The sequence below is a fragment of the Podarcis tiliguerta genome (genome assembly GCF_965153285.1).
Source record: "Podarcis tiliguerta genome assembly, chromosome: 13".
NCBI lineage: Eukaryota > Metazoa > Chordata > Lepidosauria > Squamata > Lacertidae > Podarcis > Podarcis tiliguerta.
The window spans coordinates 41,868,252-41,886,975 of record NC_139546.1 but is presented as its reverse complement, the minus strand read 5'-3'; the positions used below and the strand labels follow the sequence as shown (position 1 = coordinate 41,886,975).

The 18,724-nt window shown below is 45.5% G+C and overlaps 1 protein-coding gene and 1 long non-coding RNA gene across 6 annotated transcripts in view; one reads left to right on the top strand and one right to left on the bottom strand.

Moving 5' to 3' along the window:
* The window catches only part of ADCY4 (adenylate cyclase 4), a 68,277-nt gene that overhangs the window by 3,547 nt on the left and 46,006 nt on the right, over positions 1-18,724 (bottom strand). For 3 of the 5 annotated variants that reach the window (XM_083410098.1, XM_083410099.1, XM_083410097.1), the window contains exons 16-25: positions 16,727-16,811; positions 15,391-15,528; positions 15,177-15,284; positions 14,734-14,918; positions 13,831-13,915; positions 11,369-11,527; positions 9,759-9,908; positions 7,343-7,450; positions 3,706-3,820; positions 411-535 (exon numbers count right to left, since the gene is read on the bottom strand). In XM_083410098.1, the coding sequence (XP_083266224.1) occupies positions 411-535; positions 3,706-3,820; positions 7,343-7,450; positions 9,759-9,908; positions 11,369-11,527; positions 13,831-13,915; positions 14,734-14,918; positions 15,177-15,284; positions 15,391-15,528; positions 16,727-16,811 (1,258 nt within the window). The remainder of the gene's footprint in view (positions 1-410; positions 536-3,705; positions 3,821-7,342; positions 7,451-9,758; positions 9,909-11,368; positions 11,528-13,830; positions 13,916-14,733; positions 14,919-15,176; positions 15,285-15,390; positions 15,529-16,726; positions 16,812-18,724) is intronic. The other 2 variants (XM_083410101.1, XM_083410100.1) reach the window with 1 other exon arrangement.
* On the top strand, positions 3,932-10,948 carry LOC310663274. Its single transcript, XR_014504463.1, has 2 exons — positions 3,932-4,231; positions 10,453-10,948. It is a non-coding gene; the product is annotated as an uncharacterized lncRNA (long non-coding RNA).

Here is an 18,724-nt window from a genome sequence, read left to right as displayed (position 1 = left end):
CCACGCAGAGTGGATGGGGAAACCCAGCCAGATGGGCAGGGTATAAATAAATAAATAAATTGTTGTTGTTGTTGTTACACCTGCCGTGGCTGACAACAGCCAGCTACTATTCTGAAAAGCAACTGGATGTATTTCCTTTCTGACTTAAGTGCCCTACACAAGTTTGTTCTCAGGAAGCTAGGGGAAAAACATATTTTATCCCAAGCCATATAACCAGGAAGTAACTCACACCCCCTGCTGCCCGCTGCCCAACAATCCATTCAAATGAAACACTATCATTCAGAAACTACTTAGAAAGAGGAAACTTTTTTTAATAGGTGAGGAACACTGATAGAAGGGAAGCACAGGGAAGCTTCAGGTGGCGCTGGGGGCCACATAAAAAACCACAGGCTGTGTTTTAAAAGCCCTACCTGTATCTTCCCCAGCACTCCCGTGCTCTCCATCCTGCTGGCCACATTGACTGTGTTCCCCCAAATATCATATTGGGGTTTCTGGGCTCCAATCACGCCTGCCACAACCGGTCCATGGTTTATACCTGAAAAAAATGACACCATAGAGGTTGGGGACACAGATATACAGTGGATTAAAGACTGCATACCTATGGTCAGCAAATATTATTAATTAATTATTTTTAAGGGGGGGCCTGGTGGGAATTCAGAAAGGGGTGGGGGGTCATTCTGGACCAATTGTAATAAGATGGATTTTTGTGTGGCCCTACACATCTGCTAGGACACGGATGGCGCTGTGGTCTAAACCACAGAGCCTAGGGTTTGTGGATCAGAAGGTCGGCGGTTCGAATCCCCACGATGGGGTGAGCTCCCATTGCTCGGTCCCTGCTCCTGCCACCCTGGCAGTTCGAAAGCACATCAAAATGCAAGGAGATAAATAGGTACCGCTCTGGCGGGAAGGTAAACGGCATTTCCGTGCGCTGCTCTGGTTCACCAGAAGGGGCTTAGTCGTGCTGGCCACATGACCCGGAAGCTGTCTCTGGACAAACACCAGCTCCCTCAGCCAGTAAAGCGAGATGAGCGCCGCAACCCCAGAGTCGTTTGCAACTGGACTTAACAGTCAGGGGTCCCTTTACCTTTACCTTTACACATCTGCTGCTGCCTCCTGCATTGACTTCACAACTGAAATGACAGGCAGGTGTGCCAGCCAATCAAACACTGTTTGATCTATTAATCCTGCCCTTTCCCCATCTTCTCACGGAGAGGCCCGCACACTCCCCTCCTTGAATCCTTAATATCGCTTTGTGGGTGTTTGAAAAGAAGTGGGGAAGTAGCGGTCCTCCACATGTTGAATCGCAATTCCCATCAGCCCAAAGTAGAATGACAGGGATGATGGGAGCCATAGTCCAACACATTTGGAGGGCTCCCGGTTGGAGGAAGGTTATACCAGGCCTGTGGAGCAATGTTCAAAACAGTTTATAGCTTCTGTATTGTGTATAGAATGCCTCCCTTCCATTTTCTGAAGGGCTGCAGTTTCCCAAAACCCACCCCTGGTTTAGTGGTGGGTTTCATTACTTTACTTTGCAGCGCTGGGTTGGGGAAGGGAGGTTTCTTGGTGACAGCATAGGCACCAGCCAGTAAGTGCTGTGCACACTGCCAGTTTCTGCTGGAATGGGGATCGGGGAACTGGACCTGGACCTGGCCAGCAAACCGTCCACCTTTCAGTCACCTGATACCATAATGATGTCAGGTGATTGACACGGTTCAAAGGAGGTTGCTGTAGCTGCCAATCAGCCAATTGGTGGTCGCAGCAACTGCTGCCAGAAATGAACTTTCTGCACCAATGAGCTGATTGTTGCTGAGAGCATATCTTCACAGAGGCTCCTTGTTGTTGCTGATCAGCTAACCAGCAGTTCCAGGAATCGGTTTGAAGTGTCAGCAGGGAGGGAAATGCTCTGAAACGCAGAACGTTTTTCCTTCTGCAGAAAAGAACAGCTTGCATTCTAAGCCCTGGGGGAAGTGCTTTGAATGGACACTGCTTTCTGTGGAAAGGAGGGGGGGGAGATTTCAGTACTCCTCCCCTTTTCTCAGAAAGCAGCTTGCACTCAAAGCATTGGAGGAAGCCCTTTGAATGTTTCCTGCAGCCCCTCAGTTGCACAAGGGGGTTTCCGATGGGGAATCCTCTAGCACAACTGATCCCATCAGATGGTTGGGGCTTTGCCTGTGCAGGGTTCTCTATAACCACTGACGACTGTTGGCGCTTTGAAGCCTCAAAAGTCAACTGATAATCTGGACTTTGAATCATTTTGCTGCATTCACCCTTCTTGGTCCAGCCACAACTTTACCTGCTACATACCTCAGAGGTGTGAGGAAAGTGGGTGTGGCTTGGTCAAAATGGCCTGGCAGGACAAGTGGGCCTTGGAGCCAGATGTTCCTCACCCCAGTACTAGAGTTGCTGTTTAAATCCCTTAAATGATGGGGGGCCCAAATATCTGGAAGACCGCCTCCTTCCCTGAAGACCCTCTCAGGTGTTGAGTTTGACAGAGGAAACCCCATTGGTAGTTCATCCATCTTCAAGGCAGCCCAGGAGAGGACATTCTCTGTACAGCCCCATAGATGTGGAACTCCCTCCCCATAGCGGTGCATCTGGAGCCTTCATTATACAGCTTTCAGAAAATTCTGAAGACATGCCTCTTTACCCTGGCTTTCCACGCTTGCAGGTGTATGTTTTTAGGAGCCACCTAATTGTATGGTTGTAAATTGCTGCAGATTGTTCTGGGACCGGAGAGTGAATGATAAATAAATCAACAACTCATCAAAGAGAAGAATAAGTGCATTTAAATGCTATATAAATGCATATATATAGGTAAAGGTAAAGGTACCCCTGTCCGTACCGGCCAGTCGTGTCCGACTCTAGGGTTGCGCGCTCATCTCGCTCAAGAGGCCGGGAGCCAGCGCTGTCTGGAGACACTTCCGGGTCACGTGGCCAGCGTGACTAAGCGGCATCTGGCGAGCCAGCACCAGCGCTGCACACGGAAACGCCGTTTTACCTTCCCGCTATAAAGCGGTACCTATTTATCTACTTGCACTTAGGGGTGCTTTCAAACTGCTAGGTGGGCAGGAGCTGGGACCGAACGACGGGAGCTCACCCCACCGTGGGGATTTGAACCGCTGACCTTGCGATCAGCAAGTCCTAGGCACTGAGGTTTTACCCACAGCGCCACCCGCGTCCCTATATATATATATATATATATATATATATATATATATATATAAATACTGTGTTTGTCTTTATCAAACATAATAATTTGTCTCTGTCACATGCTGAATTCATGGCTGGGGTCAAATTCCTGGGGTCCAACCCTTTCGGGGGGGCAATAATTTTTTTGGGGGGTCAGGCCCCCCACGTTAAAAAAAATCAGGGCCAAGTGCAGAGCTGTGTGTGGCAGGGCATCAGTGGCCAACTCCTTCTCCTCCTGCCGCAGAGGGGAAGGAGGGGAAAGCAGCCCACGGCCGGTGGAGGTGGCAGAAGGAGGTGAAAGAGGAGCCATTTCCGGCCATTGAAGGCATACTGCTACCACGCTCAGCTCTGCCCCCTGGCTCCACCAATGTCCTGACATGATGTTATGCATGTGACATAACATGCAATACCACGCATGCAATGTTGCCCCTGCCACAACCTCCCTCACAAGTTGGCGCCTCTGACTGAGGTGGTATTTGAAGAGGAGTCTTCTCAGCTCCCACTCGTCTCACTCACCCACACGAAGCTTGAAACTGTTGAAAGAGTGTTTGTTGATCATGTCTAGCTTGGCCGCCAGAGCCATGGCAAATTCCACCATCGTCCCCAGGTGGGTGTAGCTCCGCTCTGTGTCCTGCAGGGACCACCCGGAAAAGAAAAGAAAAACATGTCTCAATAGGTGAAGGCAAAATTAAAGATGCAACCCATAATTACTAAGAGGAGAGGAGCCTCACTGATACAGACCATACAAATTCAGACAACAAGAAAAGTTGACTGACATTCCACCTGACTTCCTCTGACTCGGAGAAATAAGTCCTCAGCCTTGAGACAACAAAGCTGTTGGACTGGCTGGAACTAACAGCTGTTGGCTTCCTCCCCTGCCGGAATTGCCTCCATTGGCAGCCATCCCAATTGGCTGCATCAGGAGTGAGGCGGCAAGGCCCACTCCAATTTGTGCCGTTCACCAGACAAATTGATGCTGAGTGAGGCACTCCTCAGACATCGCCAGCACTGGGTTGGAGAGCATGAGATATTTCATACATGGGTAAGGACTGGCTCAGGGACTTGTGGGAACCCTATCAATGGCAGTTTGTGCAGAGTTGAATTGACAGGTTTGTATAGCATGGACCAAAGAAAAAACGAAGTGTAAACGACACGAGAAAAACAAAAAAACAAACTACCCTCATATTCTTTGTGATTATTTTCAGAACAGGAACCAATTCAGCAAACATGCATTGTTACAAAACAGCAATTTTTTTTTGGGGGGGGGGGTGTTTGTGTCTGTAGTGTCAATGCTGATATGGCACTGTGATCCAGCTATGTATCCATATTCTCAACATGGTGCTCATTTCTGAAAATAAGAGCATTTCAGGTGATACCCACAAAAGTCTTGGATGGCCGCTAAAATAGGGTTTCATATGATGACAGAAGCTGTATATGTGGTCCACAGCAGGTGGAAGATATTACACATTCCTCGTTAATCTGCCCTTTGCATAGGGACTGATTCCTGAAACCTTCGCTAATTCCTGGAAGCAGGTTTACTACGGCAGAAGTGGCTCACTTTCTTCTGGGTTACGCTAACTGTTTTGTGACGTATAAAGTGGGGCTTTATGCTCTGGTAACAAGAAAGATAACAAAGGGAGAGATAAACAATATTGCAACAAGTTGTGCTGGAGATTCAGAGGTCTAACGGAAGTTTAGCTGGGGATGAGTTAGCAGTTAATACTTTTGAACTCCGACTCCCTGGTGTTAAACCCTTGACATCTTGTGTTGTGTAATTGTTGTATGCTGCATGTTGGGATTTGCAGTTTGTCAAATGGTAAGGAAATTGTTATAGCATTTGGTTAAAACTCTCTTTGATTGATTGATTGATTGATTGATTGATTGATTGATTGATATGGGTTGTGATGCATGGGAGGGGGGGGGTAAAAAATATTTTAATTTTTTATAATATTTCAAATACATACAAAGGCAACAAATAATCACCATCTCACAAAAACGCCTATTGGTTTTGGCACAGCAAAGCATATTTTGATCATATCTGCGGAAGTTATTTACCAAGCTACACATCATTTGTGTCAAACGGAAAGCCGGTTTTGTGGTTTGACATGAAACTGCATTTTCATTATTTTCATTAAGCTGTGGGAACAAAGACACTCACTTCCCAGCAGGAGGGAGACAACACAACCTTGGAATTTGGGTGCAGTGAACTCAAGTATATAAAATCAATCGGGGGACCAAGGACCACAGGAGGAAAGCTGTGGAAGAGTTAGAAACTTGGGGTTCTCTAGCCCCCAAACAATAAAATGAAGATGTTCATCTTGTCAGGAGACCTGTCTTCTGAGGCCTGTGAGCACTTTTAGATTTTTAAACAAGTACCACTGGTGTTACAAACTCTGGTCACTTTGCTTTTCTACGGAATCTAAAAAGATATTAGGTGGCCATCTGTCATGTATGATCAAGCTGAGATTCCTTCCAACACTACAGTTCTGTGGGAAGGTTTACTTTAGCAGAGTATGTTGCAGCTACAGAAGCATGCAGAGAGGTTGCCTGGCTGGATCAACTCATTATGGATTTTGGGTTGGTGAGCAAGGTCCCTGTTAAGCTGCTAGAGGATAATCAAAGTTGCATGAAGCTATCTCTGAGGGAGAAGTTCCACCAAGAACTAAGCATATTGGGCTGAAGTACCACTACATTCATGAAATGATTCAGAGTGGACTTATGGAACTATCATATGGCAGCACCAAAGAGATGACTGCTGACAGCCTGACAAAGCCCCTGCCAAAAGAAAGTTTCCAGAATCTACGTGTAAAGCTGGGACTCTGAGTGGTTAATTAAAGTTGTTTACTTTTGTTAATGTTGTACTGTTTGAGAAGGGGTATGTGGGATGTAAAGGTGCAGTCAAGTGCAACATTCCGACAGAGAACTAACGGCCTCCATGTTCTAACTGGTTGCTGTGGCAACCAGTTTGTCAGTTGATGGTAGTTTTGAAAGATAACTGCTCCGTTGCAGTCAGCTCAGGACCAACTTCCCTCTGGTATAGTTTTATTTGCTTGTTATGTAACCTAAGCCTGCCTTCAGGTACAGTTCTGTAAACCTGAATGACTCTGAGAGTAAAATAGTTTTATATTAACATGAATCAGATTCGTGTGTGTATTCTTCAAGAGGGATTCAAAGGGATTTTTAACCAGGAAGGCATCTTTATTCGTAGAACTCAGAGGAGTCAGCAACAAGCTGATCGCTGCATAAACTTATAAAGGGGATTGTTTAACTCTGCTAAATTCCCAAATTCTACGATTCTTTGATTCTATCCAACAGATTCCATATCCAACAGAATTACAGTGGTACCTCGGGTTAAGTACCTAATTCGTTCTGAAGGTCCGTTCTTAACCTGAAACTGTTCTTAACCTGAAGCACCACTTTAGCTAATAGGGCCTTCCACCACCGCTGTCCCGCCGGAGCACGATTTCTGTTCTCATCCTGAAGCAAAGTTTTTAACCCGAGGTACTATTTCTGGGTTAGCGGAGTCTGTAACCTGAAGCATATGTAACCTGAGGCACCACTGTAATATGTCTTGAAAAGCACATGGAGCTCAGAGAGGCAATGGGAAAGAATGTCAGCCTTCCAAGTTCCTCCTTCAGCACTACGATGTACCTATCAAGGGACAAAGAGGTAACTACCCTCACAACTTCATAACTAAAGAGCAGGGGAGGGTTCATGCGCATTGGAGGGCAACCTCAATGGCACTACTGGGTTCATGAGAGCCACACTGGTGACCCATGGTGCACATAGCTAACACGAGTGTAAGTGGTCTTGCGAAGCCACCCCATGGAATCACATACCCTCCAACCTGGAAGATGCACATCTTCTGGAGGGGTGCGCTCCTATGTGAGTCACATGACCCCTGCAAGATTGCGGCCCCCAAGATGCGCTTTCTTTGGGACCATGCTCTTGCATGAGAGCACAGTGCCCCAAAATGGCCGCCATGCCGTTGTACGAAAAAATGGAATGTCCCAGTTACCAGGACAGGTTGTTGTTGTTGTTATATTTGTACCCCACCCCACCTCCAATCTGACTGGGTTGAGGAGTATGGGATCACGCTGCCACAGGCAGATTTGTGAACAAAAGAGTCATGCCAAAGAAAGGAGGGCCTCACCTGTTGGTTATCCTGTCCAGCCACCACATTTAAGCCAGTGGCTGCCATGTAAGTGCTGCCGATGGTCTTAATCTTCTCCACCCCACTGAATTTGGGCTTCAGGAGGAGCTGTTGAAAGAGAGACAGGAAGAAGGCTTGTTTCAATGGTTATCAACTTGAGAACATTCCTGTTGGATCACAACAGCCTTTGCCAACACGGTTTCCCCTCAGACATTTTGGATGGCAACTCCTATCAACTCCTGTCATCAGAAGGCATTTGGGCGTAAAAGCAGGATATAAGCCCTGACCCTTGGCTATGATGGCTAGGGCTAACGTGTGCTAATGCAGACAACAATATCTGGAGGACACCAAGTTGGAAAAATCTTCTCTATCTAGTCCAGAATGTTGCATCCACACCTTCAATCCTGTGAAAGAATCATAGAATTGTAGTGTTGGGAGCAACCCTGAGGAAAGGGACAACTTTATGCTGCTTACAGTAAGTCACTTAGGTGATTCAAAGGGATTCAGGTGGGAAAGTGTGAATGAGAGGTGGTTCAGCTCTCTCCTCTCCTCATCCGTTCCACTCCTGGTGACCCAGACTGCTTGTTTACTGCAAAACACTTCACTTGGCGGAGGGGCAGGGTGTGGGGGGATTTAGATCAGAGCAATGGCCATAGGGAAAAGGGAATTGATAGGTTGCTTGCAGTTCCTACAAATGTTCATCCTCTGGGGCTGACGGCGTTTTTTTAATGTAGCAGAGGTGGCAAAAAGCAGTAAAGCAGGTTGCATTATTTAAAACACTTTTATACCACTTTAGTAGTCATGGATTTCTTCCAAAGAATTCAGGGTTAGGGTAGTTTGTGATGGGCACTTGGAATTATAACTCTGGGAGGGGTCTCCTAACCATTCTCATCATCTTTCCAGCAATGCTGATAAAAACATAATATATGGGAGAGAGAGGGAACTTTTAGATTTCCTCTTTAAAAGAAAAAAAGAAGAAGTGTTATTTTTAAATATATGCAGGTTGTATGACAAAGGCAACCAATATAAGAATTATCCCACAACAGGACTAAAAGTATTTGGCACTTCAACACATATTTTTATCCTATTCCCAAAAGTTGCTTATCGAGTGGCACATCCTTTTTGTCAACAGAAAGTCTGTAACTTTTGTGGTTGGACATGAAACTCTTGTTTTTACTGTGGAAACATAGGCACCCACTTCCAGGCAGGTGGGAGGCATCTCAACATCTTGTTGGATCACATCAAAAGTCTTTCTCAGTCTCCCCCAGCAAGCTTTTCCCCTGGGCATTTTGGATGTCAGCTCCCATCAACTTCTACAATCAGATATCATTTTGGCGTATAGGCAGCATATAAGCCCTGACGGTTGGAGCTGATGGGAGCTGCAGTTTGACAGTATCTGGAGGACATCAGGTTGGGGAAGACTGTTCCATCTAGTCCAGAATTTTGTCTGTGATCACATCCACACCATAGGATGTAAAGGCAGGAGAAGAGAATGGCAATGTTGTGATGCTTAGGTCACTTAGAGCAGTGTTTCTCAACCTTGGGTCCCCAGATGTTGGTGGACTACAACTCCCATCATCCCTGAGCACTGGCCTTGCTAGCTAGGAATGATGGGAGTTGTAGGCCAAAAACATCTGGGGACCCAAGGTTGAGAAAGGCTGACTTAGAGCATATTCCCACATCCCATTGTCTTAAAATGTGTTTTTCTCATATGGGAGAAACGTACGTTGAAAATGTTGTCTATAAGAATAAAAGAAAATCATTATAAATTAGTTTGGGTATGGTATTTAACACCAGTCAGATTAAATCAAATAAACAAGGGATATTCAGTGTTATGTTGGAGGAGATGCCAGGAAACAGGGAATTATGTTCACATGTGGTGGGGCTGTAAATATGTAAAAAAAAAAAATTGGCAAAGGGTGTTTAAGGAGATAACAGAAATCACTGGGTTAAAGCTGACCAAAAGTCCAGAGGTAGCATTATTATCAATTTACATGGGGTGGAGGGTTCGCAGGCTATGAAGGACTTGCTCACAAATTTATTGACAGCTGCATGAATTATGATAGCTAGGAAGTGGAAGGGGCAAGCAGAATATAATTTACCTGGGAGACCACTGTTAGCAGATGAAAACATTAGCAGGATTGCAATAACACTTGTAATGTAGCAAATATTATGGACAAAATGAAGAGGCATAAAATAATGATTACTGGAGAATATGCAGTTGAAAAAGTTGACAATAGGACCCATGGAGGGTAAGGTGGGAAGCCCAGAGATTCAGAGTAATCTCTATATAGGAAACCTGTTTTGTATTGTTATAACTCTACACTTGTAAAATCAAACAAAAAAAATTAGAAAAGAAAAGCTGTTCAAGCAACAATAACAACAACATTTAAATAAAGACTAGAACTCCTGATACCTCATCAAAGTCGGCAATGATCTCGTTGAGTAGCCGAAGGCATTCGAGTCCTTCATGGTTTACATTCGATTCAGAGTAAAATTCTTTGAAGTCTGGGATGGAGGCGAAGAGGACACAGACGCAGTCATAAGACTGGTGGTAAAGATCCTGCTAGGGGAGAAAGGTGGGGTGGAGGGCATTATCAGACCTCAGCAGGCAGGACAACCCTTAAAATTCATGACATGGAGGCAAATTCCCCACCCACCCAATCTCTTCATTTATACATTACTTTTCTATGCCACTTTTCCTTCAAGGAGCTCATGGTGGTGCGCAAAACATAATTCTCCCCCCTCTCTCTCCATTTTATCCTCTCCACAGCCCTGTGAGGTAGGTCAGACTAAGTGACTGGCCCTAGAGTGGAGGCTTCGGCCTTCGTCTCCCGAGTCCTACACTCCAGCCACTGCTCCAGCATTTGGGCATGTAGTGGTCTCAAGCAACCTTATAGTAACCAACTCTTTCTTCTAGGGTGGGTAGTGGGAGGTAACAGGGGGCAACATACAGAATATGTGAATTCTTATCACATAAAATAAATATTGCATTGAATACATTGAAGGCAAAATGCTGACAAAATGCTATGGCTTAATGGAATTCCGAAATCAGATTTATTGTGAAATTCTGTATTTGGCTATATGATTTATTATATCTGTATCTATAGATCTGTCTCTATAGTTTTTCATTGAAATAAGAAAGAAAGAAAGAAAGAAAGAAAGAAAGAAAGAAAGAAAGAAAGAAAGAAAGAAAGAAAATCATACAAGTACAGAGATTATGTATCATATCTGTATACAGAATTCATGAAAAGAAAAAGAGGAACAAGTCATGTCAATTCACAGAGTCTCTTCAAAAAACCAGCATATGAAGCAGAGGGTTTTAAAGCTTCAGAGGTAGAATCTTTTTTTTTTTTTAAGTCAGAAATGGAAACCACACATTTCCATACGTGTCTGCTTACATTATGAGTCAGCTTCTCCATCAATGCCAGATACAATTTTGCCAGTTCAATTCTCAGTGGAAAAGACCATCTGTGTTACTGTCATTCTAGTGACAACCAAAAGCTATTTTTAAATGACTGCTCTAAACTATTTCATGCAAACCACATAGTTTTTTTGATACAATGACACTTAAATCTTGCCAACTAAATGAATAAACAAACAAACTGCAGTTGGGTCCTCACCTCATTTATTATCTTCAGGAAAATAATATCTACATTTCATTTTTAATTTTTTCAGGACCCAGTCTGAAGTTTTGGAAATTATCACAGAGTGATTTTTTTGAGGTTATGCAGAGTTTCGATAGCTGTAAGTTTGCAATTGACCTAAATATTAAATTTCTGTGGACCTCCTCTTGAAATGCAGTGATAAGCACTGCAACCTAGTCACTCGTACAGCAAAGAGGGTTATTACTTCCACTGATTTTCTCAGAGGTCCCTTTGGATTGGACTGGTTCAGTACCAAAGCATTTCTGGTCCTTGGCTTAGACACCCCTTTATTTCTTCTCCCAGAGTGGGCTCTTTAGTAAGACCTCCTTTCACAAATCATCTCCCCTTGGGTCTTTGGCCATCAAGCTTCAAGACTCACCTCATTGCGCCGGTTCTGGCGAATGAACTGCTGAGCTACGTCAGCGGGAAGCACATTCTCCAGCAAGACACGGTTGAGGTTCTCCATGGTTTCAATCTCCTCACGTTCTTCCTTGAACTTCTTCTTCCAGAGGAAATCTAGACGGCAGTAATATTCGTTCTGAGAGACAGGGATGGGGAGAGAAAGACAAAAGGGGATTAGGAAGGGAGGGGAAAGCTGAAGGATACCCCTTTGATATTAATAATAATAATTTATTATTAATACTCCACCCGTCCAGCTGGGTTTCCCCAGCTACTCTGGGCTGCTCCCAACAGAGTATTAAAAATGCAGTAAAACATAGGGATGTGAGTGGCGCTGTGGGTTAAACCACTGAGCCTCTTGGGCTTGCTGATCGAAAGGTTGGCGGTTCAAATACCCACGACAGGGTGAGCTCCCATTGTTCAGTCCTAGCTTCTGCCAACCTAGCAGTTCGAAAGCACACAGTGCAAGTAGATAAATCGGTATCGCTTTGGCAGGAAGGTAAACAACGTTTCCATGCGCTGCTCTGGTTCCACCAGAAGCAGCTTAGTCATGCTGGCCACATGATCCGGAAAAACTGTCTGCAAAAGCAGACAAACACTGGCTCCCTTGGCCTTTAAAGCGAGATGAGCACGCAACCCCAGAGTCGTTCACAAGTGGACTTAATTGTCAGGTGTCCTCTGGAGCATGAGAAAACAGGTTTGCTGCAAATTCCATGTGACAGCCCTTTAGATATTTGAAAATGGCTCTCACATTCAATATCTTCTTTTGGAGTGATTTAAGTTGTTATTTCCCTTAAGTTCCAGAACTTGCACACCATTCTCTTGAAAGGGAAGCACCGTGTCTTTTTATTGCTCCTGAACACGCAATTTTGGAGCATACGGAACAAGTCGCTTCCTACATGCCTCCTCCAGAGTGACCCTAGGAGCCAATCCTGAGTGGCTGTCTCTCCTCCTTTCGCTCTGATTGGCTCCAATCAGCATAAAGGGTGAAAAGAGTTATTCTCAGTGGCTAAAAGGTTCTCCTAGGAGATGATACTCTATTGAGACACCAGACCACTAAACCTCTGCCTATTCCAAGTCAGTCCATCTACTTCAGTTCTGTAAATTCTGACTGGCAGCCGCTCACCATAATTCTAGGCTGGAAACCTTTCCCTGTCCCATCTGAAGATATCAGAGATTGAATCTTGGCTTGCTGCAAAAACCCTTCCCCAACTAAAAAAACAAATCACATGAAGAAAAGTAATTCAACTGAGCTGCACTTCTTTCCCAAATCAAATATGCAAAGTGAGAAAACCACACCTTGGGCAAAAAGATAAGAGTCTCTATCTGGACCTTCCACTTAAAATGCTGTTAAAGGTAAAGGTCCAGTCGTGGCCGACTCTGGGGTTGCGGCGTTCATCTCGCTTTATTGGCCGAGGGAGCCGGTGTACAGCTTCCGGGTCATGTGGCCAGCATGACTAAGCCGCTTCTGGCAAACCAGAGCAGCGCACGGAAATGCTGTTACACCACTTTAAATAACCCTCCCTCCATGAATCATGGGAACTGTAGCTTGTTAAAGGTGCTGAGAGCTACAATTAATCACAGAGCTACAATTCCCAACAATCTATGTCTAGGAACTCTGAGAACTCTGGGAAATTTAGCTCTGTGAGATTAGGCGTCTCCTAACAACTTTCAACACCCCTAGAAAACTACAATTCCCAGGATTCTTTGGGGGGAGCCATGAGTGTTTAAAGTAGCATTTTAGTGATTTAAGTGCACAGTGTTGATGTGGCCTCCTTCACTGTTCTTTCCCACTTGTACCACATGAAAAATGCTGTCAAACCCTGCTTGACTAGCATAGGCATGGACCGCAAACAATCAAACCACAATCAGAAGGGGAAGTTGCTGGGGCTGAGATGGGGGGGGGGGAGAGAGAGAGAGAAGAGAAAGAGAGAGATGACCTAGAAGGCGACACAGGAAACAGTGGTTTCTTGCATGGCACAGCAAAGCAAACAGGCACCCAACCCACAGCAGATGGTTGTGAAGGATGCAATACCTAAGTAATGCCATCCTTCATCTGCAAAATTGCTTATCCCTCGCAGCCCATATAGGACAATCCTCTGCAATGCACAAGTTGTTCCATGGAAGACATGCAGGCAATTCTGGCAGAAAGCCAGAACCCACCCTCCACCAACTCTTCCCTCTTTGAAAGCTTGGGCTAAGAACTTGAACCTGAGCTTGCTTACATCCTCATCCCGCCCAATCCACTTTCCTTTGCTGCTGTTGTCTTGTTTGATTGGAAGCCTGGCAGTATGGAGTGTGATCTCCACATCTCCTTTTTAAAAAAAGTTAATAGAAAGCTGTATGGATTGATGATTGTGGAGAACATATGAAGGACAGAGAAATAAGCTCTTCTTGAAATGAATGCGCGCTTTCTTCAGGGCTGATAGGAAACCAATTTACCTGCCTGGCCAGAGCCAAGAGGGTGAAGAAGAAGACGAAGAACGAGAATGCTCCCATCACCTTAGGCTCCTTCAGCACCCCAGGTCTAGAGGGGGGGGTTAAAAAGAAGAAGAAGGGGAAGAAGAGAACATCACTCTTGGGTCAACCCTCTCCCATAATCCTCAAGGTCTCACATCTGAACCAAATATGTCCATGGGAAGCTACAATAAGAAGCACTCTCCTCAGGCATGATTCACAGGAACAAGGGCGAGTCATCTTATTTAGGGTGGGTTAGGAGGGGCTGCTTCTGGACAAATGACACCAGGAGTTGCCAAGATGGTGCCCACAGATACAATAGTGCCATTAAAGCTTTCCACTGGTGCCTGCAAAGTTTTTAAACTCAAGCACATACAGCCCCTTGAGGTGGCGACTTTTTCCTCCCTTGAAAAGCACATAGAGCTGAAGGAGGAAGTTGGTAGAGTGGCCCTATTTCCCACTTCCTCTTTCAGCTCTCATGTGTTCATCCACAACCAGGCTGATCATGCTGTAACCAACCCAGATCAATTGGAGAGATGGAGTGTATATGCACACTTAGTCCTTTAAAAAAAAATGTTTAGGGGTACTCTCATTTTCCTACTCATTTTGAAATACTGGCTCTCAATGAGGCCAAACTTAGATTTACAAAATGTTTAAGGGTATGCGTACCCCTGTGTATCCCCCCTCCCCAAGAAAAAAAGCACTGTGCACACTTCTCTATTTCTTACTCTGGGGGGAGGGTGGGGAGATGGAGTCCAGTGGGAGCAGCTCCCATGACACTCACTCAAAAAAGATCCTCGCTAACGTTGCAAATGGCTTGGGTAGCCTCCACTTGGTTTCTGCCCTTTATGCCAGGACGTTGCCGCCGGTTCCATGAGGACTAGTTACCTGAGAGCTGTCTGGTTGGGGTAGAGGCGGGAGACGTAGCAGTCGGAGAGCCATGAGTGGGTGTGGAGGAATAGCACGTTGTAGACAACGAGGCAGAGGGTCAGCATGGTGAGCTTGAGCTCAAAGTTCATGTGCAGGAAGAGGGAGCATGAGAGGAACCCCAAGATGCAGCAGTAGATGTAATACTGGAGGGGGAAGAGAGCAGGGCAATAAAAAACAAAGTGGTTAAAAAAGAGGGCTAAACCTCATCAGCAACAGCTAGGGAAAAACAATTGCATCCGAAGGGTCACATCAGGCATAGGCAAACTTGGCCCTCCAGATGTTTTTGGGACTACAACTCCCATCATCCCTCACTAACAGGACCAGTGGTCAGGGATGATGGGAATTGTAGTCTCAAAATATTTGGAGGGTCCAGTTTGCCTATGCCTGGGTTACATACTTACTGGCACACTGAAGAGCGAGTTAAAGCGAGCAAACTCTTGTGTGGCGTTCAAGCCCCCCGTAGTCAAATTCTGAGCTTTCGAAAAGCAGGACGTCTCTGGCATGAAGAACTAATAATCCGCCCAGGAAAGGAGAGAGAAGGAGAGTTTTAGAAGGGATAGGGCGAGGCACAGGTTGGCAACACACAAGGAGCACTGAGCCAAAAATGTCTCCTACCAAATTCAGCACTGCCATGGTGAGAACCACCAGGATGGTGGTGATGCCCAAAGAGACTCGCAGCCACGGCTGGGTGCAGATGCTGTCTGAGATGGACGGGACCCAGGATAAGGCTTTTGGACCTTTCAGGAAGCACTTCTGGTGCAAAAGAAGGAGTGGGGCAAAAAAAGAGTCAAGAACATCTGTTGTCCCGTTTTCTTATTTCTCCACCCTCTAATTGCTCCTAACGTTAGATTTCAATCAGATAGCTATGAGTTTCTATTGCATCTTAGGAGCCACCTAAACATAATGGAGCAAAATTGAGTTGTGCCGATTTCATAAGCTCTATTAAGGGCATAATAAAAGCCTGCTGGATTGGGTCAAGGGCCCACCTAGCACAGCACCCTGTTCTTGCAGTGGCCAACCAGATGCATTGCTTTGCCTGGCTGTGTCCTTGCATTCTGGTAGCGCCTCCTGCTGGATGGAGGATAGAGAGGTGGGCTTAAAAAAAAAGAGTTTCACCAACTCTGCAGTAAGGTGACACGAAGCACAGTGTGGGCAGCAAACAGAGGAGTCCCTCAACCACTGCTTTTGCACCTTAAAACCTCTTCCGCTCTGCTCGGTTTCACAGGTGGCTAATTTTGATCGAAGAACCCTGCTGGCAGAAAACAGCTGAGGTCAAGCCATTCCTCTCAATGGTGTCCTCTCTTAGCACGGACAATACAGTTGCAAACTTCAACCCTATAAATAACTCCTGCAAGCAAGGCTACCAAGCTCCTTGTAGCAGCAGCAGGGCCCCAGGAATCCTCCAACCACAATGTTTCATCATATCCGTGCTCTGACAGCCCGGGAAAAAAAGAGAAGTGGCAAAGGGCCATAGCTCAGGTCCTGTGATTTGTTCCCCGGCATCCATCTATTCCTCCCTCCATCCATAGAAAAACGCCTCAGCTGAAACTGATGATAGCCAGTGTCAGCGATACTGAGCTAGATGGGCCAATGGGATGACTGGGTGCGAGGCTGCATCCCACATTCCTTAGGGATGCTGGGAAAGTTGCATGATGGGTGTTAGGTTGTGGGTGACCATATCAGACGACACAGCGATTGTCCAAACAGCTCTTGTTTATTCACAGATCAGAGCAGAACTGAAGGGTTCAGCCAGCCTGCTTATATAGAGCTCCAGTACAACGTAACTGTAACAACTTTCTGTAACTATCCAATCACTGAACGTCACTTTTGATCCCTTATTTGCATATGTGGACCTGAACTATCTACAGTATCCCCCTGCTGGCCCAGGGTGAGAACTTCAGTACATAACAATGGGGGGGGGGGATTGAGAAGTAAAATTAGCACGACTTACTGCCAGGTGGCCTGCAAAACAGGTGAGGAGGAGGAGGAAGAAGAGGAAGAAGGAAATTCCATAGGATATCCCCAACGCTTCTGTCCTGGATGGAAAGAGCAGAAAAGGCAACTAAACATGGCATGCATTTTGCATTTAAATTTTTTGTTCCCCTTCTGCTGATTCTGTGAAGGAGCCAGGCATTAGACCCATAGAGCTGGAATGGACCATGCAGAAGACGTCATCCAGCATCTTTCAGACACAAGATATGTGCTGTTAGGAGGGATTGAGAGCCTGTTGCCCTCCAAGCCCCAGCCCTCAAGGGTCATCTAGTCCAACCCCTTGCAATGCAGGAATCATTTGCCCAGTGTGGGCCTTGAACCCACAACCCTGAGATTAAGAGTCTCATGCTCTACCGACTGAGCCACAGGTTCCCCATCTCTGATAGGTAGCCATTCATGCTCTATTTTAAAAAATTTCTAACACAGGAGAGTCCATCATTTCCCAAAGCTGTCTGCCACTGCCATTAAGCCGCTCCTGTTGTCAGGAAGTTCTTTCTAATGTTTAGCAGAAATCACCTTTCCTGCAGTTTGAACCCCATTCACAAAAGTATGCAGCCCTTGGCATACTCAGCATCCTACAAGCGTGTCATTTCCCACAAGGCACTGCTCACCATTTCCAGACTTATCTGTACCTCTATGAGGACTAGAAACTCATTCTTGGTTCCAGTCAGTGCTAGATTCAAATGAACTGCCTGCTTTGATGTTTTAAAAGCCAAGCAAGGCTTTGATCATTGCAGCCGCATGACAACTTTTTGCCTCAAATAGTCTAGCCCAAGAAAATGCTGTTGGACTCCAACTCCCATCAATCAGCTCCAGAAAACACAGCCAATGGTTCAAGGATGATGGGAGTTGTAGTCCAATGTCTGGAAACACACAGGTTCCCAGCCCTGGTCTCATCTAATTTGGGGTGAACACCTAAACATACTTACTAGAAGGTAAACCCCACAGATCTCTGTAACACATAATATCCAAGTAAACACACTTATGGGTATGGTGCCCAACTTAAAAAGAAAAGCACCTCCTTCTTTCCAAATTAAGGCTGTGTTGTAAACAAAAATTCCTATTACAGCCATTACAAGCAACAGATGGGGAATTCCATTGCGCCCAAAGGGAACATCTCCCCTCCAACCCTCTTTTCTACAATCCCCATTCTACAACTTTCATGGGGAGTTTGCTTTGGTTTACCATTAGCTATCACTCAAGCAGAAGAAGAGCTCTGCTGAACCTGAAAGCCTGCACACCATTTTCATCCCACTGCAGAAAGCATGTGAGGGTGGGAGGGGGGAGGATTCCAGCCAGGCAGGAAGGCACAACAGGAGCAAAGGGTGATATCTCTCCCTCTTATCACATTCCTGTCTCAATCCAAGTCAGCCTCCCCCCCCCCATACTAGCTATTGCTTGGGGGAGGAATTCAAGCGCATACCAGGAAACAGAGGTTTGCGCAGTGGAAGTGGTTTAAAGCGCTCTGTCACCCTAGCCCAAGAAATCCAATTTGAAAATAAAAACAGACTTTTTGTGGTTAGGAAAGTGATTGGGAAATGCATTGAAAACTGTGGGATGGACGAATGATTAAACACCCTGCAAGCAAATCTTATTGTCTTATAACTGCCCCCACAAACTACCGGTAATCAAAACAAATGTTCAATAATAATTGGATGCAGCGTCCTTCTAGACTGCTGGGGTGCTGAGGTGTTGCCCCAAGTCATTGATGCATAAGTAGTGAATTTATACTGGACAATCCAGACATCATTTCACTTTGTGAGATGTTCTGCAATGCTTTCCCAGCCTTTGCTGCCTGGAGGGGAATTCTTGTGCAACAAAAAGCAGTACGAAAAATAAACCAGAGCAGTTATGATTTAAAAATCACACAGGATTTCAGAAAGTTACGGGACATGCATCAGTTTGAAACAACACAGTATCTCTTCCCCCAAACTTCTGCAGGTGTAGACAGCATTGA